Source organism: Hemitrygon akajei, chromosome 28 (assembly GCF_048418815.1).
Source record: "Hemitrygon akajei chromosome 28, sHemAka1.3, whole genome shotgun sequence".
NCBI lineage: Eukaryota > Metazoa > Chordata > Chondrichthyes > Myliobatiformes > Dasyatidae > Hemitrygon > Hemitrygon akajei.
Genome location: NC_133151.1, coordinates 7992905 through 8012763, shown reverse-complemented (window position 1 = coordinate 8012763; position 19859 = coordinate 7992905). Strand labels below are relative to the sequence as shown.

Genomic DNA, 19859 nt, shown 5'->3' with positions numbered 1-19859 from the left:
CTACACGGGCTCGTTGCCTACGTTCATAATTGAAGGAAATGCTAAATTTCAGTTAGAGGTTAGTGAAAATAAAGTCAAAATATTTTTCCCATCCAAATTCATGGTTAAGTATCCCTGCTGTAGACTCTCCATTTGAATTGCTGACTGTCCATTCCCTCCATAGTTTAATCCCACACCATGTTCAGTACAGACATTGTGGGTCGAAGGGTCTGTTCCTGTGCTGTACTGTTGTATGTTCGAAGTTGCAAGTGGTTTGAGATGCTGTTGGCAGCGGGAGATCGGGACTGATGGGATTTCCCCGTTGGGAGCCGGCATGGACTGGAAGGGCTGAACGGTCCCCCATGTTGTAACTTGCTGCAGTGGACTGAGCTGTCCAGGCGCCTCAGGGCCAAGTGTTTCTGATTGGTTGCATGACTGTAATCTGAGCTTTCCATTGGTGGACTCACTGACACTCTGCTTCTGATTGACAGCCTGATGAAAGCCTATGAGGCGTGTCCAACCGCAGTGGGGCGGGAGAAGCTACTTTCTAACATCAAGTGTGGCAGCACCCAGCGGTGAGTACCCCCGATCGTAGTGACCACACTGCCCATGGGGTCTCACACCCCCGGCCGCCCGATCTGCCCCCTCTACAACGGCCCAAAGCTCAGTGATTGGGTTTTGGGGTCTGGCATGGATGTTTAGGGAGGGATGTGTAAGGGGGGCGGGGTTGGGGGAAGAGGGTGGGCCTGGCTGTTCTGCGGGAAGGTCAATCCACCCTGATCGGGGTAAACTCCTCAGCCTCCCTCTCCCCACGATGCCCACCCTGCCCGCTAAGTGAGAGTGACGTGGGGGAGGGGTACGATCTGTACGGTGGTAAAGCCACTCCCCGCCCTTCTCCCCCGCTACAGGAACCTGGGCCCAGCTCTGAGCAAGACCGTGTCACAGCTGTACTGCACGGAGGGGCCTCTCTGCTGAATCATAACTGCCGTGAGGCCTGCCAGAGGGACCCGACTGTCACCCGTCGAGGGAGACCCACCCACCCCGAGGAGCTGCTATCAAATGGAACCAAGTTCTCGGCCTATTGCCCCTACCCTCTCCCCCATCCCCAGCCCTCACCTCCACCTCCCTCCCCTTTCACTTCCCCCCCATTTCCCAGAGGGAAGCCGGTGAATTCCTGGTGAGCAGGATCTACAGACGTGTTGCCTCTCATCCGCTTTCTCAAGACGTTGCCTTGACCCGGAGTCGGGCACCAAACCGCCCCTGAAGGAGCTGGAGACTCGGTCGCGGATTTTAGCTGCGAAGTGTCACGACACCTTGTTTTTAGAGACAGATCCAGCCCACCGTTTTCCCCAGCGGGGTGGAGCAATGTTTTTTTAAACAAAATATCATGAGTTAAATGGAAGGTCTTTGCGTCATTTTGGGCGCGGACCAGATTTTAGAGTAAATGGAGGCCTTGATTCTGAATGGCGGCCGATAAAGGCGTCATTCTGAACCACAATGCTGTCCTTACACTCACACAGCCATCAACGCCGGTGCTGGTTTTATACGCAACCAACCCAAGTTCGGGGAAGGGATACCATTCTCTCCCCTCAGGAACCATCTGTCAGATGTCTCTATCAATCTCTCTCATCCCTTTTCCCTTCTGTCTCTCTCCTTTTCTCCCCTTCCCCCCTCCCTCCCTCTCTCCAGTCTTTCTCCCTCTTTCTCCTTCATCCCTCTCTCTGCCTTTCTGGCTCTTTCTCTCTCCCTTTCTCCCCTCCCCCCCCCCCCGCACTCTCCCTCTCTTTCTCCGTTTCTCTCTGCCTCTCCGTCTTTCTCACTCTCTCTCCTTCTCCCTCTTGCTCTCTCTCTCTCTCTCTGTCTCCTTCTCTCTCTCTCTCTCTTTGTCCCTCTCTGTCTGTTTTCAAAGTTTCTGACTCTCCGATCCCCAGCCCTTGCCATCATGTGGTCCTTGTTACGAATTAACCTGCTCTTCTCTCTCATGGAAGAGTTACCCAGGGCGTGCAGTGCTCCTGTTCCGGGAGAGCAGGTGCAATCCCACCTCTCTTCGTTGCAGGGTGGGAGAGGTAGAGCCAGGCCGACCACCGCCTGGGCCCGGAGACCAGGAACTGTAGCTTTATTCTACGTGATGTGTTTGCATTTACAAAGTTAGTGCTTGTTGCTGTTCGTGTTAAGTGTTTAACGTATTCAGAAATCATTGTGAGGTCTTTGTCTGTGATGTGGTCCTGTGGATTGTGCGTGAGGTACATTTACCGTGCGTTGTTTGTGACGTCTGTGCTTTGTGTGTGAGATTTTATAGAAGTGGCAGTGTGCTCTGCGCTGGCATTCTTCCCCCCCTCCCCCCCCCCACCCTCACCCCTGGCCCTGTCGGAAATTTGTCCCCCATGAGCAAGTTGGGACGTTTCTGGACCCGGCCCGGAGCTGAGGCAGTGAAGCAGAGCCTGGTGCTATTGAACTGTTTTAAAAGGAAACAAAATAAAGGTTCAGTGCGTGGACGGGCCTGTGACCTGCTTTCCTTCGAGCCTGGGGGGTAAGGGCGAAGGTTCCCAGCCTGTGGATCTTCCCGAGGTAAAGTCTGAAACACGTCTCGGCAGGTCGGGAGGGAGAACTATTCCAAGTTCCATCGTTAAACGAGGCCTCGGAACAAAAACATTAACTGTAATGTTAATGAAGTTTAATGCTGATAAGTGTGAGGTGCTACATTTTGGTAGGAATAATCCAAATAGGACATACATGGTAAATGGTAGGGCATTGAGGAATGCAGTAGAACAGAGTGATCTAGGAATAATGGTGCATAGGTCCCTGAAGGTGGAATCTCATGTGGATAGGGTGGTGAAGAAAGCTTTTGGTATGCTGGCCTTTATAAATCAGAGCATTGAGTATAGGAGTTGGGATGTAATGTTAAAATTGTACAAGGCATTAGTGAGGCTGAATTTGGAGTATTGTGTACTGTTCTGGTCACTGAATTATAGGAAAGATGTCAACAAAATAGAGAGAGTACAGAGGAGATTTACTAGAATGTTACCTGGGTTTCAGCACCTAAGTTACAGGGAAAGGTTGAACAAGTTAGATCTTTATTCTTTGGAGCGTAGAAGGTTGAGGGGGGATTTGATAGTATTTAAAATTATGAGGGGGATAGATAGAGTTGATGTGGATAGGCTTTTTCCATTGAGAATAGGGGAGATTCAAACACAAGGACATGAGTTGAGAGTTAGGGGGCAAAAGTTTAGGGGTAACATGAGGGGGAATTTCTTTACTCAGAGTGGTAGCTGTGTGGAGTGAGCTACCAGTAGAAGTGGTAGAGGCAGGTTCGGTATTGTCATTTAAAGTAAAATTGGATAGGTATATGGACAGGAAAGGAATGGAGGGTTATGGGCTGAGTGCAGGTCGGTGGGACTAGGTGAGAGTAAGCGTTCGGCACGGACTAGAAGGGCTGAGATGGCCTGTTTCCGTGCTGTAATTGTTACATGGTAATCACAAAAGGTTCTGCAAATGCCGGAAATCCCACAAAACGCCGGAGAAAGTCAGCAGGTCAGGTCGGGGAGCTGAGTAAATCCACGTTTCAGGGCATTAAGCGTGAACAGTTTCCACGATCGATACTGTAACGTTTGGAGAGAATTAAATGGAATTGGGGTAGCACGCCGCCCATCTACACCCATGTGACCAGTTAACCCGTACGGCTGGGATGTGGGAGGAAACCGAGGCACCAGGTTGCGAGGAGAAGGTGCACGTTCTCTACAGACAGCGGCAGGAATTGAACCCAGCTCACTGGCGTTCTAGTAGCGTTACACTGACTACACGCCCCCCTTGCCCTGCCCCCATATATAATGGACCCTATATACAAGGGCTCGTGAGTCTCTCCGCTCAGTAAAATGGTGCTGTAAATCCCAATTAGCTACGGCATGGGGGGAGAGATCTCATTGGAACCTGTGGAATATTGAAAGACCTAGATAGAGTGGGCATGGAGGGGATGTTTCATTGAGGAGTCTAGGAGCAGAGGGCACAAATAAAGAGATTGACGGGTTCCTGATGAGTCAGGGCGTCAAAAGGGTACAGGGAGAAGGCAGCAGAATGGGGTTGAGAGGGATAATAAACCAGCCATGTGACGGGCTGAATGGCCGCCACCTCTTATTCCCAGCATCCACGGCTTTTAACTTCAAACTTACAGCGTCGGCAGCTTGGTTTTGACTTCAGCAGAGTTTATCGATGAAAGAACTACAAGGGACAAGTACTCAGAGGTTCAGAGCATAGGTCACAAACAGTCTTTGTTAAAGAGGGAGCTTGCTCCGTCACCCCTCTCTCTCCCTAGAAGGAATATGCGCCCACGTCTATGGTCAACCTCAGCACGGAGCTCGACTGGTAGGACATCAGCGGGTTGACGGTCACCATCTCCAGATCCAGGACAAACTCCTGCGGACCCGTCACCTGTTTGACCAGCACCAGCATGGCGCTGATGTTGTTGATTTGCTGCGGGGATCAGAACAAAGAGAGGTGAGGGCCAGTCCTGAGACGACCGCCGGCTTTGTGTGTCGGACCCCCGTACCGCCAACTCCCGACCACGGGACAGAGAGATCTCTCAATCCCATCCCACTGAGGCTGGTCGAATCAGCCCTACAAAAATCTTAGCCCCTCGAAACCCTTCTGTAGGAACCCATGCCACTGAGGCCAATCGGTCTCTTCAACGGCCATTTGGTCTCTATTGACCTACAGAGGCCGCTCAGCCTCTCGAGGCATCCAACAGCTGCCGTTTCACAACGCCCCTCATTGGGAGCGGGGAATGGTATCGACAAGGGGGAAGGGTAGCTCGGGAGGCAGAGGGAAGCAATCACTAGGGGCTGGAGAAACTCAGTGGGTCGAGCAGCATCTGTGGAATACGGTGCCGGGAAGTGTATGCTCATGCACGTTGGTAGAAGAAATAAAAGTGTAGGCTATTTTCTAAATGCAGAGAAAATACAAAAATCTGAGGTGCAAAGGGACTCGTGCAGGATTCTCTGACTTTAATTTGCAGGTTGAGTCTGTCGTGAGGAAGGCTAAGGCAACGTTAGCATTCATTTCTAGAGGACTAGAATCTAAAAGCGAGGACGTAATCTGCAGACGCTGGAAATCCAAGCAAAGCAAAGCTGGAGGAACTCAGCAGGCCAGGCGGCATCTATGGAAAAGTGTAGTCGAAGTTTCGGGCCGAGACCCTTCGGCAGGACCAGAGAAAAAAAGATGAGTCAGAGTGAAAAGGTGGGGGAGTGGAGGAAGAAACACAAGGTGATGGGTGAAACGGGGGGTGGGGGGAGTTGATTGGTGAAAGAGATACTGGACTGGAGAAGAGGGAGTCTGATAGGAGAGAACAGGAGGCCATGGAAGAAAGAAAAGGGGGGAGGAGCACCAGAGGGAGGTGATAGACCCTCACAGCTGCTTGGCCTATACCTCTTCCCAACCTGGTACTGGTGAAAATGCCACCTCCTCTCAATTCCTCCACCTCCACCGCATCTGCTCTGAGGTTGAGGCTTTTTATTCCAGAACAAAGATGTCCTCCTTCAAAGAAAGGGGCCTTCCCTTCGTTTTCCATCAACACTGCCCTCAACCATGTCTCTTCCATTTCCCATATGTCTGCTCCCGCTCCATCCTCCCACCACCTTACCAGAGATGGGTCCTCACCTACCACCCCACCAGCCTCCACATCCAGCACATAATTCTCCACAACTTCCACCATCTCCAACAGGATCCCACTATCACGCACATCTTTCCCTCCTCCCCCCCACTTTTCTGCTTTCCGCTGGGATCGCTCCCTTCGCGACTCCCTTGTCCATTCGTCCCTCCCCACTGATCTCCCTCCTGGCAATTATCTTTGCAAGTGGAACTTATAAGTGCTACACCTCCTCCCTCACTACCGTTCAGGGCTCTAAACAGTCCTTCCAGGTGAGGTGACACTTCACCCATGAGTCTGTTGGGGTCATCTACCGTGTCTGGTGCTGCTGTTGTGGCGTCCTGTATATCAGAGAGACCCGACGTAGATTGGAAGCCCACTTCACCAGAAAAATTAGGATCTCCCAGTGGCAATCCATGTTAATTCCACTTCCCATTCCTATTCTGATATGTCTATCCATGGCCTCCTCTACTGCCGTGATGAGGCCACATTCAGGTTGGAGGAACACCACTTTATATTCCATCTGGGTAGACTCCAACCTGATGGCATGAACATCGATTTCTCAAACTTCCAGTAATCTCCAACATTCCTCATCCCCTTCCCCTCTCTCACCTTATCTCCTTGCCCACCCATCACCTCCCTCTGGTGCTCCTCCCCCCATTTTCTTTATTCCTTGGCCTTCTGTCCTCTCCTCTTAGATTCCCTCTTCTCCAGCCGAATACTGCATCTCTTTCACCAATCAACTTTGCAGCTCTGTACTTCATCCCTCCCCCTCCTGGTTTCGCCTAGATCAACCTGGTGTTTCTCTCTCCCCACCTTCCACCTTTTAACTCTACTCCTCGTCTATTTTTCTCCAGTCCTGATGAAGGGTCTCGGCCCGAAACGTCGACTGTACTCTTACTCCGTAGACGCTGCCTGGCCTGCTGAGTCCCTCCAGCGTTTTGTGAAGGGTGTAATGTCGAGACTTTATAAAACAATGGTGAGGCCTCGCATGGAATATTTTGAGCCGTTTTGGGCCTCTTTTTCTAAGAAAGGATGTGCTGAAACTGGAGAGGGCTCAAAGGAGGTTCTCGAAAATGATTCCAGGATTGAAAGGCTTGTCATATGAGGAGTGTTTGATGGCTCCAGGCCTGTACTCACTGGAATTCCAAAGAATGAGAGGTGCCCTCATTGAAACCTATGTGAAAGGCCTCGATAGAGTAGAGGTGGAGAGGATGTTTCCTATGGAGGGAGAGTCTAAAACCAGAGGACACAGATAGAGTGGATGTGGAGAGGATGTTTCCCATAGTGGGGAGTCTAGGACCAGAGGACACAGCCTCAGAATAGAGGAGCGTCCTTTTAGAACAGAGATGAGGAGGAATTTCTTTAGCCAGAGGGTGCTGAATCTGTGGATTTTGTTGCTACAGGCGACTGTGGAGGCCAAGTCATTGGGTATATTTAAGGCAGAGGTTGATAGATTCTAGATTGGTTGGGGCGTGAAGGGATACGGGAGGGAAGGCAGGAGATCGGGGGCTGAGAGGGAAATGGGTCAGCCAGGATTAAATGGCGGACCAGATGCGATGGGCCAAATGGCCTCATTCTGCTCGTATACCTTACGGTCTGAGGAGGGGAGCAGGATGGCGGGCAGGAAAACGAGAGCGTCGATCTGAGTTGAGAGGACTAAGATTACATTTGTGAAGTGGTTATTGTCACGTGTACCAAGGTACATTGAGGAGAGGGTGGAGGTGCAGAGCTGGGGAGGGGTGAAGAGAGTGGAGGGAAGGGGAGATGAGAGGTGTGGGGTGATGTTAGGGGAGTGCAGGGCAGAGGAGAGGGGGTTGACAGATATGGACCGAGGCTGGGAAAATGGGAGAGTTCTGGTGCAGGGGAGGGTTTGAAGAGGAGGGGGAATGGAAGGTGGGCTTCACATGGCGAGGAGGGGCTGGTGGGCAGAGGTGTTGGGGGTCTCCGTCTGGACCCGGACCTCTGTATAGGACACGGGGAGCAGCAGCAGACACGAGAGGCTGCACTCACCCTGATGTAGAACTCCCCCTGCTCGTTGCCGGCCTTGATGCGGAAGGTGTTGTAGGCGCCCGGGTAGATGCTGGTGGCCTGGATCTGGAAGATGTCGGAGGGGACACTGCGCTCCGACGTGATGCTCATGTAGCGGAAGACGATGGAGGCCGGCTTGTCCTCGCACGCCGCGTCCGAGGACCGGCAAAGGCAGCGGCTGCAAGCACCAGGCGTACCACAGCTTCAATCGTCACTCCCGAGACCCCAACCCACCTCCCACACGCGCGGGGTGAGGGGGCTGCCGTACTGCCAATCGCCCTACTGGACCTTAAATCCCACCCATCCCCACTGGCCCATGGGCGGTGTGATAACAGTAACATCACCCCACCCCCGCCCTCAATTCCGCCACCTCTCAGACGGGGAAGAGGCTGCTTTGGGATCTCCGCGTGCTAGGTTCACGATTACCCGCCACAGTGGCGATGGGGCAGGACACCTCCCTCCCTTCACTTTACAGGGTGTGCTGTGGAAGTTTACCAGGCACTGACCCCCGCCCCTCCGGGACTGTCCTCAATCTCACCCCCTCCCACCCCAGGAGAGTAACTGGTTCCCCTCCTCTACCCGCCCCCAGACTGTGGACCCCACCGGTTGCCCTTGGGTCGGGGTGAGGACAGAAGGGGCTTACTTGTCGGACACCTGGACGTAGGGCTCCTGGCAGTGGTCCCGCGGCACGCAGCGGAAGCCCCCGTACACGTTGGTGCAGTACTGCTCCTCGGCGCACTGGTGCTGGCCCGTCTCACACTCGTTCACGTCTGCGGGGAGGCAGAGAGGCAGGCGCTCAGTGGGCGGGGAGGGGTTGGCGAGAGTCGGGGAAGTGGTGACGGGGGGCAGGTGTGTTAACAGGTTGGGGAGTCGAGCGCCTCTGTGACCCACTCAGCCTCTACAGCGATCACACGGTCTCTCATCACTGTGTGTGTTCAGTTCGCAGCGGTCAGAGAACTCGCCAGCTGCACATCGCTGGGACGTGAGAGGGAACCGGAACGCCCAGGGGAAGTACGTGGTCACAGGGGGAACGTACACACACACAGACACACACTCACACACACACACACACACAGACACACACACACACAGACACACACACACACACACACTCACACACAGACACACACACTCTCACACACACAGACACACACATTCTCTCACACACACAGACACACACACACTCACACACACACACTCTCACACACAGACACACACTCTCACAGACACACTCACACACAGACTCACACACACACACTCACAGACACTCACTCACACAGACACACTCTCACTCACACACACACACACACTCACACACAGACACACACACACTCTCAGACACACAGACACACTCACACACACACACTCTCAAACACGCACTCACTCTCACACACAGACACACACTCACACAGACACACACACGCACTCTCACACACAGACACACACACACGCACACTCTCACACACAGACACACTCACTCACAGACACACTCGCACACTCTCACACACAGACACACTCACTCACAGACACACTCTCACACTCACACAAACACACAGACACACACACACAAACACTCACACAAACACACACACATTCACACAGACACACACTCTCACACTCACACAAACACACACAAACACACACACATTCACACAGACACACATGCACTCACTCTCACACACAGACACACTCACACACACACTCACACAAACACACACACAGACACACACACACACACAAAGAGCAGGGATGTGACGCTGAGGCTTTATAAGGCCCTGGTGAGGCCTCACCTTGAGTATTGTGAATACTCATCTTAGAAAAGATGTGCTGGCATTGGAGAGGGTTCTGAGGAGGTTCACAAGGATGATTCCAGGAATGAAAGGGTTATCATACGAGGAATGTTTGATGGCTCTGGGTCTGTACTCACTGGAATTCAGAAGGATGGGGGGGAGGGGGGGATCTCATTGGAACTTTTCAAATGTTGAAAGGCCTAGACAGAGTAGATGTGGAAAGGATGTTTCCCATGGTGAGGGAGTCTAGGACAAGTCAAGTCACTTTCATTGTCATTTTGACCATAACTGCTGGTACAGTACACAGTAAAAATGAGACAACGTTTTTCAGGACCATGGTGTTACGTGACACAGTACAAAAACTAGACTGAACTACGTAAAAAAACAACACAGAGAAAGCTACACTAGACTACATACCTATCCAGGACTGCATAAGACAATAGGGCAGTAAGGTGTCAGTCCAGGCTCTGGGTATTGAGGAGTCTGATAGCTTGGGGGAAGAAACTGTTACACAGTCTGGTCGTGAGAGCCCGAATGCTTTGGTGCCTTTTCCCAGACGGCAGGAGGGAGAAGAGTTTGTATGAGGGGTGCGTGGGGTCCTTCATAATGCTGTTTCCTTTGCGGATGCAGCGTGTAGTGTAAATGTCCGTGATGGCGGGAAGAGAGACCCCGATGGTCTTCTCAGCTTCACAAGAGGGCACAGCCTCAGGATAGAAGGGTGTCCATTTGAAACAGAGATGCAGAGAAATTTATTTAGCCAGAGGGTGAATTTGTTACCACAGGCTGTTGGGTATATTTAAGGCAGAGATTGATGGGTTCTTGATTGGACAGGACATCAAAGGTTACGGGAAGTGGGGCTGAGGAGGGGATAAAAAGGATCAGCCATGATGAAATGGCAGAGCAGACTCGATGGGCCAAATGGCCTCATTCTGCTCGTATGTCTGATGGTCAGGATCAGACCTGGGTCTCTGGAGCTTTCAGGAAGCAGCTCGTGGAATCTGACCATCTTGGGGAGGGAAGCTCGAGTCATTACCTTGACAGATCCTGGTGCCGAGGAGCTGGTATCCTTTGGGACAGACGCAGGAGAAGCTGCCTAGCTCGTTGACGCACTGGTAGTGACACAGGTAGTTCGAATAGCTGCACTCGTCGATGTCTGGGGCAAGGCAGAGTGGCACAGGGTTAACTGAGCGGTGACGGTCGGGGGCCGATACAAGAGATTCTGCAGATTTACTGTGATAGGCCGCGGAATCAGACCAGCCCCGATTTAACCCGAACCTAATCACGGGACAATTTACAATGACCAATTAACCTACCAACTGGTGTGTCTTTGAACTGTGTAGGAGGAAACCCACGTGGTCACGAGGCAGAACATACAAATTCCTTAAGCAGCGGGAATTCCACTGGTTCTGTCTGGTGGAAAACCAGAGATGTAGGAGAAACTCTGGAGAGGAATAAACAGTCGACGTCTCGAAAGGGTCTCAGCCCGAAAAGCTGGCTGTTTGTTCCTTTCTGTAGACGCTGCCTGAACTGCTGAGTTCCTCCAGCATTTGGGTCAAACACAACCATTAACACGTTAACCTCACCCCCCACCAGCAAAACCGCCTCCCTCCCAGACCTTGGATATTGGCTGGAATACAACAACCAACCCCTGCATTTGTTCATCCACTTCCTCAACCCGGGGTGGCACCATCTCCCACTCCCCCCGCTCTCTGCCCTGCCGACCACAGCTCTGACATCCCAAGCCCCCCCACTCCCAACCTTCAATCTTGGCTCAGTTTGCTCAGGACATCAGAGGATGAGGAGAGACCGAATGAAAGATTGTAAGATTACGAGAGGCACAGAGACAGAGGACAGAAATGTCACATATAGAGGGTGTAGCTTTAAGGGGAGAAAGTTTCCGGTGAGAGAGGGGGAAAGTTTCCAGTGGGGGGGGGGGGAGAAAGTTTCCGGTGAGGGGGGGGGGGGAGAAGGTTTCCGGTGGGAGAGGGGGAAAGTTTCCAGTGGGGGGGGGGGGGAGAAGGTTTCCGGTGAGGGGGGGGGGGGGGGAGGTGGTTTCCGGTGGGAGGGGGAGAAAGTTTCCAGTGGGGGGGGGGGGAGAAGGTTTCCGGTGGGAGAGGGGGAAAGTTTCCGGTGGGAGAGGGGGAAAGTTTCCGGTGGGAGAGGGGGAAAGTTTCCAGTGGGGGGGGGGGGAGAAAGTTTCCGGTGAGGGGGGGGGGGGGAGGTGGTTTCCGGTGGGAGGGGGAGAAAGTTTCCGGTGGGAGAGGGGAGGTGGTTTCCGGTGGGAGAGGGGGAAAGTTTCCGGTGGGAGAGGGGAAAGTTTCCGGTGGGAGAGGGGGAGAAAGTTTCCGGTGAGAGAGGGGGAGAAAGTTTCCGGTGAGAGAGGGGGAGAAGGTTTCCGGTGGGAGGGGGAGAAAGTTTCCGGTGGGAGAGGGGGAGAAGGTTTCCGGTGGGAGGGGGGAGAAAGTTTCCGGTGAGAGAGGGGGAGAAAGTTTCCGGTGAGAGAGGGGGAAAGTTTCCGGTGGGAGGGAGGGAGAAGGTTTCTGGTGGGAGGGGGAGAAAGTTTCCGGTGAGAGAGGGGGAGAAGGTTTCCGGTGGGAGGGGGAGAAAGTTTCCGGTGAGAGAGGGGGAGAAAGTTTCCGGTGGGAGAGGGGGAGAAAGTTTCCGGTGGGAGAGGGGGAAGGTTTCCGGTGGGAGAGGGGGAAAGTTTCCGGTGGGAGGGGGAGAAAGTTTCCGGTGAGAGAGGGGGAGAAGGTTTCCGGTGGGAGGGGGAGAAAGTTTCCGGTGAGAGAGGGGGAGAAAGTTTCCGGTGAGGGGGGAGAAAGTTTCCGGTGGGAGAGGGGGAAGGTTTCCGGTGGGAGAGGGGGAAAGTTTCCGGTGGGAGGGGGAGAAAGTTTCCGGTGAGAGAGGGGGAGAAGGTTTCCGGTGGGAGAGGGGGAAGGTTTCCGGTGGGAGAGGGGGAGAAAGTTTCCGGTGAGAGAGGGGGAGAAAGTTTCCGGTGAGGGGGGAGAAAGTTTCCGGTGAGAGAGGGGGAGAAAGTTTCCGGTGAGAGAGGGGGAGAAAGTTTCCGGTGAGGGGGGAGAAAGTTTCCGGTGGGAGAGGAGAAAGTTTCCGGTGGGAGAGGGGGAGAAGGTTTCCGGTGGGAGAGGGAGAGAAAGTTTCCAGTGGGAGGGGGAGAGAAAGTTTCCGGTGGGAGAGGGGAGAAAGTTTCCGGTGGGAGAGGGGAGAAGGTTTCCGGTGGGAGAGGGGAGAAGGTTTCCGGTGGGAGAGGGGAGAAGGTTTCCGGTGGGAGAGGGGGAGGTGGTTTCCGGTGGGAGGGGGAGAGAAAGTTTCCGGTGGGAGAGGGGGAGAAAGTTTCCGGTGGGAGAGGGGGAGAAGGTTTCCGGTGGGAGAGGGGGAGAAGGTTTCCGGTGGGAGAGGGGGAGAAGGTTTCCGGTGAGAGGGGGGGAAGGTTTCCGGTGGGAGGGGGAGAAAGTTTCCGGTGGGAGAGGGGGAAGGTTTCCGGTGGGAGAGGGGGAGAAGGTTTCCGGTGGGAGAGGGGGGGGGGAAGGTTTCCGGTGGGAGAGGGGGAGAAGGTTTCCGGTGGGAGAGGGGGGGAAGGTTTCCGGTGGGAGAGGGGGGGAAGGTTTCCGGTGGGGGAGGGGGAGAAGGTTTCCGGTGGGAGAGGGGGGGGAAGGTTTCCGGTGGGAGAGGGGGAAGGTTTCTGGTGGGAGGGGGAGAAAGTTTCCGGTGGGAGAGGGGGAGGTGGTTTCCGGTGGGAGAGGGGGAAAGTTTCCGGTGGGAGAGGGGGAAGGTTTCTGGTGGGAGGGGGAGAAAGTTTCCGGTGGGAGAGGGGGAGAAGGTTTCCGGTGGGAGGGGGAGAAAGTTTCCGGTGGGAGAGGGGGAGGTGGTTTCCGGTGGGAGAGGGGGAAAGTTTCCGGTGGGAGAGGGGGAAGTTTCCGGTGGGAGAGGGGGAGAAGGTTTCCGGTGGGAGAGGGGGAGAAGGTTTCCGGTGGGAGAGGGGGAGAAGGTTTCCGGTGGGAGGGGGAGAAAGTTTCCAGTGGGAGAGGGGGAAAGTTTCTGGTGGGAGGGGGGGAAGGTTTCCGGTGGGAGGGGGAGAAAGTTTCCGGTGGGAGAGGGGGAGAAGGTTTCTGGTGGGAGGGGGAGAAAGTTTCCAGTGGGAGAGGGGGAAAGTTTCCGGTGGGAGAGGGGGAAGTTTCCGGTGGGAGGGGGGGAGAAAGTTTCCGGTGGGAGAGGGGGAGAAAGTTTCCGGTGGGAGAGGGGGAAAGTTTCCGGTGGGAGAGGGGGAAGTTTCCGGTGGGAGAGGGGGAAGTTTCCGGTGGGAGAGGGGGAAGTTTCCGGTGGGAGAGGGGGAGAAAGTTTCCGGTGGGAGAGGGGGAAAGTTTCCGGTGGGAGAGGGGGAAGTTTCCGGTGGGAGGGGGGGAAAGTTTCTGGTGGGAGGGGGGGAAGGTTTCCGGTGGGAGGGGGAGAAAGTTTCCGGTGGGAGAGGGGGAGAAGGTTTCCGGTGGGAGAGGGGGAAAGTTTCCGGTGGGAGAGGGGGAAGTTTCCGGTGGGAGAGGGGGAGAAAGTTTCCGGTGGGAGAGGGGGAAAGTTTCCGGTGGGAGAGGGGGAAGTTTCCGGTGGGAGGGGGGGAAAGTTTCTGGTGGGAGGGGGGGAAGGTTTCCGGTGGGAGGGGGAGAAAGTTTCCGGTGGGAGAGGGGGAGAAGGTTTCCGGTGGGAGAGGGGGAAAGTTTCCGGTGGGAGGGGGAGAAAGTTTCCGGTGGGAGAGGGGGAGAAAGTTTCCGGTGGGAGAGGGGGAAGTTTCTGGTGGGAGAGGGGGAAGGTTTCTGGTGGGAGGGGGGGGAAGGTTTCCGGTGGGAGGGGGAGAAAGTTTCCAGTGAGAGAGGGTGAGAAGGTTTCCGGTGGGAGAGGGGGAGAAGGTTTCCGGTGGGAGAGGGGGAGAAGGTTTCCGGTGGGAGAGGGGGAGAAGGTTTCCGGTGGGAGAGGGGGAGAAGGTTTCCGGTGGGAGAGGGGGAAAGTTTCCGGTGGGAGAGGGGGAGAAAGTTTCCGGTGGGAGAGGGGGAAGTTTCTGGTGGGAGAGGGGGAAGGTTTCTGGTGGGAGGGGGGGAAGGTTTCCGGTGGGAGGGGGAGAAAGTTTCCGGTGGGAGAGGGTGAGAAGGTTTCTGGTGGGAGGGGGGGAAGGTTTCCGGTGGGAGGGGGGAGAAAGTTTCCAGTGAGAGAGGGTGAGAAGGTTTCCGGTGGGAGAGGGGGAGAAAGTTTCCGGTGGGAGGGGGGAAAGTTTCCGGTGGGAGGGGGAGAAAGTTTCCGGTGGGAGAGGGGGAGAGAAAGTTTCCGGTGGGAGAGGGGGAGAAGGTTTCCGGTGGGAGAGGGGGAAGGTTTCCGGTGGGAGAGGGGGAAGGTTTCCGGTGGGAGAGGGGGAAAGTTTCCGGTGGGGGGGGGGGGAGAAAGTTTCCGGTGGGAGAGGGAGAGAAAGTTTCCGGTGGGAGGGGGAGAAGGTTTCCGGTGGGAGAGGGGGAAAGTTTCCGGTGGGAGAGGGGGAAAGTTTCCGGTGGGAGAGGGGGAAAGTTTCCGGTGGGAGGGGGAGAAAGTTTCCGGTGGGAGAGGGGGAAAGTTTCCGGTGGGAGGGGGAGAAGGTTTCCGGTGGGAGAGGGGGAAAGTTTCCGGTGGGAGAGGGGGAGAAAGTTTCCGGTGGGAGAGGGGGAGAAAGTTTCCGGTGGGAGAGGGGGAGAAGGTTTCCGGTGGGAGAGGGGGAAAGTTTCCGGTGGGAGAGGGGGAGAAAGTTTCCGGTGGGAGGGGGAGAAAGTTTCCGGTGGGAGGGGGAGAAAGTTTCCGGTGGGAGAGGGGGAAAGTTTCCGGTGGGGGGGGGGGAGAAAGTTTCCGGTGGGAGGGGGGGAGAAAGTTTCCGGTGGGAGAGGGGGAGAAAGTTTCCGGTGGGAGAGGGGGAGAAGGTTTCCGGTGGGAGAGGGGGAAAGTTTCCGGTGGGAGAGGGGGAGAAAGTTTCCGGTGGGAGGGGGAGAAAGTTTCCGGTGGGAGGGGGAGAAAGTTTCCGGTGGGAGAGGGGGAGAAGGTTTCCGGTGGGAGAGGGGGAAAGTTTCCGGTGGGAGAGGGGGAGAAAGTTTCCGGTGGGAGGGGGGGAGAAAGTTTCCGGTGGGAGAGGGGGAGAAGGTTTCCGGTGGGAGGGGGGGAGAAAGTTTCCGGTGGGAGAGGGGGAGAAAGTTTCCGGTGGGAGAGGGGGAAAGTTTCCGGTGGGAGAGGGGGAAAGTTTCCGGTGGGAGAGGGGGAGAAAGTTTCCGGTGGGAGAGGGGGGAGAAAGTTTCCGGTGGGAGAGGGGGAGAAGGTTTCCGGTGGGAGAGGGGGAAAGTTTCCGGTGGGAGAGGGGGAGAAAGTTTCCGGTGGGAGGGGGAGAAAGTTTCCGGTGGGAGGGGGAGAAAGTTTCCGGTGGGAGGGGGAGAAAGTTTCCGGTGGGGGGGGGGGGAGAAAGTTTCCGGTGGGAGAGGGGGAAGTTTCCGGTGGGAGAGGGGGAGAAAGTTTCCGGTGGGAGAGGGGGAGAAAGTTTCCGGTGGGAGAGGGGGAGAAAGTTTCCGGTGGGAGAGGGGGAGAAAGTTTCCGGTGGGAGAGGGGGAAAGTTTCCAGTGGGGGGGGGGAGAAAGTTTCCGGTGGGAGAGGGGGAGAAAGTTTCCGGTGGGAGAGGGGGAAGGTTTCCGGTGGGAGAGGGGGAAGGTTTCCGGTGGGAGAGGGGGAAGGTTTCCGGTGGGAGGGGGAGAAAGTTTCCGGTGGGAGAGGGGGAAAGTTTCCGGTGGGAGGGGGAGAAGGTTTCCGGTGGGAGAGGGGGAAAGTTTCCGGTGGGAGAGGGGGAAAGTTTCCGGTGGGAGAGGGGGAAAGTTTCCGGTGGGAGAGGGGGAGAAAGTTTCCGGTGGGAGAGGGGGAAAGTTTCCGGTGGGAGAGGGGGAAAGTTTCCGGTGGGAGGGGGGGAAGGTTTCCGGTGGGAGAGGGGGAAAGTTTCCGGTGGGAGGGGGAGAAAGTTTCCGGTGGGAGAGGGGGAAAGTTTCCGGTGGGAGAGGGGGAAAGTTTCCGGTGGGAGAGGGGGAAAGTTTCCGGTGGGAGGGGGAGAAAGTTTCCGGTGGGAGAGGGGGAAAGTTTCCGGTGGGAGAGGGGGAGAAGGTTTCTGGTGGGAGGGGGAAAGTTTCCGGTGGGAGAGGGGGAGAAGGTTTCCGGTGGGAGGGGGAGGTGGTTTCCGGTGGGAGAGGGGGAGAAGGTTTCCGGTGGGAGGGGGAGGTGGTTTCCGGTGGGAGAGGGGGAGAAGGTTTCCGGTGGGAGGGGGAGAAAGTTTCCGGTGGGAGAGGGGGAGAAGGTTTCTGGTGGGAGGGGGAAAGTTTCCGGTGGGAGAGGGGGAGAAGGTTTCCGGTGGGAGGGGGAGGTGGTTTCCGGTGGGAGAGGGGGAGAAAGTTTCCGGTGGGAGAGGGGGAGAAAGTTTCCGGTGGGAGAGGGGGAGAAGGTTTCTGGTGGGAGGGGGAAAGTTTCCGGTGGGAGAGGGAAAGTTTCCGGTGGGAGAGGGAAAGTTTCCGGTGGGAGAGGGGGAAAGTTTCTGGTGGGAGGGGGGGAAGGTTTCCGGTGGGAGGGGAGAAAGTTTCCGGTGGGAGGGGGAGAAAGTTTCCGGTGGGAGAGGGGGAGAATGTTTCCGGTGGGAGAGGGGGAAGTTTCCGGTGGGAGGGGGGGAAGGTTTCTGGTGGGAGGGGGAGAAAGTTTCCAGTGAGAGAGGGTGAGAAGGTTTCCGGTGGGAGAGGGGGAAGTTTCCGGTGGGAGGGAGGGAGAAGGTTTCTGGTGGGAGGGGGAGAAAGTTTCCAGTGAGAGAGGGTGAGAAGGTTTCCGGTGGGAGAGGGGGAAGTTTCCGGTGGGAGGGGGAGAAAGTTTCCAGTGAGAGAGGGTGAGAAGGTTTCCGGTGGGAGAGGGGGAAAGTTTCCGGTGGGAGGGGGAGAAAGTTTCCGGTGGGAGAGGGGGAGAAGGTTTCCGGTGGGAGAGGGGGAAAGTTTCCGGTGGGAGAGGGAAAGTTTCCGGTGGGAGAGGGGGAAAGTTTCTGGTGGGAGGGGGGGAAGGTTTCCGGTGGGAGGGGGAGAAAGTTTCCGGTGGGAGAGGGGGAAGGTTTCCGGTGGGAGAGGGGGAAAGTTTCCGGTGGGAGAGGGAAAGTTTCCGGTGGGAGGGGGAGAAAGTTTCCAGTGAGAGAGGGCGAGAAGGTTTCCGGTGGGAGAGGGGGAAAGTTTCCGGTGGGAGGGGGGGAAGGTTTCCAGTGAGAGAGGGCGAGAAGGTTTCCGGTGGGAGAGGGGGAAAGTTTCCGGTGGGAGGGGGGGAAGGTTTCCAGTGAGAGAGGGAGAAAGTTTCTGGTGGGAGAGGGGGAAGGTTTCCGGTGGGAGAGGGGGAAAGTTTTAGGCAGATGTCTGGAATAGGCCGTGGGTGGTGCTGGAGGAGGCAGGTAACGTGGAAGTAAAACATAAGAAATAGCAGGAGTGGGCCATCTGGCCCGTCGAGCCTGCTCCACCACTCAATAAGATCACGGCCCTCAATGCTCCCCCCTCCTGCCACACGTGCATCCCACCTCGCCCCGGGGACTTTCCCTCCCTCGGCACGGCCGGGGCTCCCCGCACACTCACCCTGGCAGGTCTGCCCGTCGGCGCCGAGCTCGAAGCCCCGTCCGCAGCGACACATGAAGGAGCCGAAGGTGTTGAAGCAGTTCTGCTGGCAGGGGGCGCCCATGCTGCACTCGTCCACGTCTGCAAAACGCCCCGCCATTACTAGGAGTGAGGGGCTGGATCGAGGGGCGGAGCGGTGCGGCCCCTTGGTGTGATAGGGGAGGGGGGTTACAGTCAGACACATTCCCCGGCCTGGGCATCACCCAGCAGGGACACAGGCAGGGTGTGAAGTTAGGAGTGAGGAGGGACAGTCAGTCTGCCTGGGACCTCAGGGTCAGACCTGTGGCCTCACCAGCAAGGATGACCGGTTTGGTTGAGTGTCGGCAGGAGTGGTTAGGTCACGGTTTGGGAGGGCCGAGGCAGTCCTCCCCACCCAGGCAACGATCTGGGGAGGGTTCAAAGGTCAGGAGGTTATGTTGCAACTTTATAAAACTCTGGTCAGGCCACGTCTGGAGAATTGTGTACAGTTCTGGTCAGCTCACCATAGGAAGGATGCTGGGGCTTTGGGGAGGAGGCAGAAGAGGTTTACCAGGGTGCTGCCATGTTTAGAGGGTGTGTGCTATCACGAGAGGCTGGATAAACTTGGGTTGTTTTCTCCGGAGCGTCGGAGGCCGAGGGAAGATCTGACAGAGGTTTACAAGATGATGAGAGTCATCGATAGAGTGGACAGGGAGTATCTGTTTCCCAGGTTTGAAATGACTAATACCAGAGGGCAGCATTGAAGGTGAGAGGGGGATGTGAGGGGTAAGTTTTTTACTCAGAGAGTGGTGGATGCCTGGTATGGTGGTGGAGGCCAATACATTAGAGGCCTTTTAGAGACGTTTGGATCGGCACACAGATGTGAGGAAGATGGAGGGACATGGACGTGGTGTAGGTAGGAGGGATTAGCGTTTGGGTGTTTTTCATTTGCTTTTTAGCCGATACAGCACAGACACTGTAGGCTGAATGGCCTGCTCCTGTGCTGTGCTCTTCTATGTTCAAAAACCCGGGAGTGATGGGCACACGGTGGGGGTGGTTGATCTTACAGAGTTAGTTACCTCACTGTCCACCGGGGAGGAAGGGACGAGAAGGACGGGCCAGCAGGACCACCGCGGCCTGAACGGCCAGCTCCCAGTGAGGCGAATGTAACAGACTGCATAGGTGGGACAGGGTGAGAGGAGAGGGGGCGGAGGGGGGTTCCGAGGAGGACGTACCCACGCAGGAGTGGTTGTCGTGGCCCAGGGTGAAGCCGGACTTGCACTGGCACGTGTAGGAGCCGGGGGAGTTGACGCAGCGATGCTGGCAGCGGTGGAACCTGCACTCGTCCACGTCTGAAAGGCAAGGTAGGTCGTGAGCACATTCCGCCAGCCGGCCGGTCCTGTCCGAACCGACTCCCCAACCCCTGCACTTTCACCCAGACTGAGGGCAGGGAGCCGCTCCAGGTGAGGGCGTTGACTGCCCACTTCCCTGCGCGGACGCTGCCCGAGTTCTCCAGATCTCCTGCATCCTCCACCCCTCTTCCGTCTCCGTTTGGCCAACCTTGCGTGTAGGCCATGGATGAAGCCTGGGCCTCAGTTTGGCGGCGAGCGAAGCTCCTGGGCCTCTCCTGCTCCTCCGGGACTGGGGAAGGCTCCCCGAGGGTCGCCGGAACCGAACAGGCGCAGGGCTTGTATTTAATGCTGCCTTTCCTGAGGCCTGGGGAATCCAGGTAGAGAAGGGCCTCAGGACCACGGAGGCCGTGAGGAGCTCCCAGCTGCCCTG

General features: G+C 56.2%; 2 protein-coding genes across 22 annotated transcripts in view; one reads left to right on the top strand and one right to left on the bottom strand.

Annotated features, from left to right (window-relative positions):
* Window positions 1-1362, top strand: part of mus81 (MUS81 structure-specific endonuclease subunit) — a 202677-nt gene extending 201315 nt beyond the window's left edge. For all 8 annotated transcript variants that reach the window (XM_073031287.1, XM_073031285.1, XM_073031284.1 and 5 more), the window contains 2 exons: window positions 471-554; window positions 888-1362. In XM_073031287.1, the coding sequence (XP_072887388.1) occupies window positions 471-554; window positions 888-954 (151 nt within the window). In that variant the 3' untranslated portion in view covers window positions 955-1362. The remainder of the gene's footprint in view (window positions 1-470; window positions 555-887) is intronic.
* Window positions 1363-4157: 2795 nt separating this feature from the next.
* The window catches only part of efemp2a (EGF containing fibulin extracellular matrix protein 2a), a 35556-nt gene continuing 19854 nt past the window's right edge, over window positions 4158-19859 (bottom strand). For all 14 annotated transcript variants that reach the window (XM_073031278.1, XM_073031276.1, XM_073031279.1 and 11 more), the window contains 6 exons: window positions 19313-19429; window positions 18081-18200; window positions 10472-10591; window positions 8292-8418; window positions 7631-7826; window positions 4158-4446 (listed from right to left, as the gene is read on the bottom strand). In XM_073031278.1, coding sequence (XP_072887379.1) covers window positions 4285-4446; window positions 7631-7826; window positions 8292-8418; window positions 10472-10591; window positions 18081-18200; window positions 19313-19429 — 842 coding nt within the window. In that variant the 3' untranslated portion in view covers window positions 4158-4284. The remainder of the gene's footprint in view (window positions 4447-7630; window positions 7827-8291; window positions 8419-10471; window positions 10592-18080; window positions 18201-19312; window positions 19430-19859) is intronic.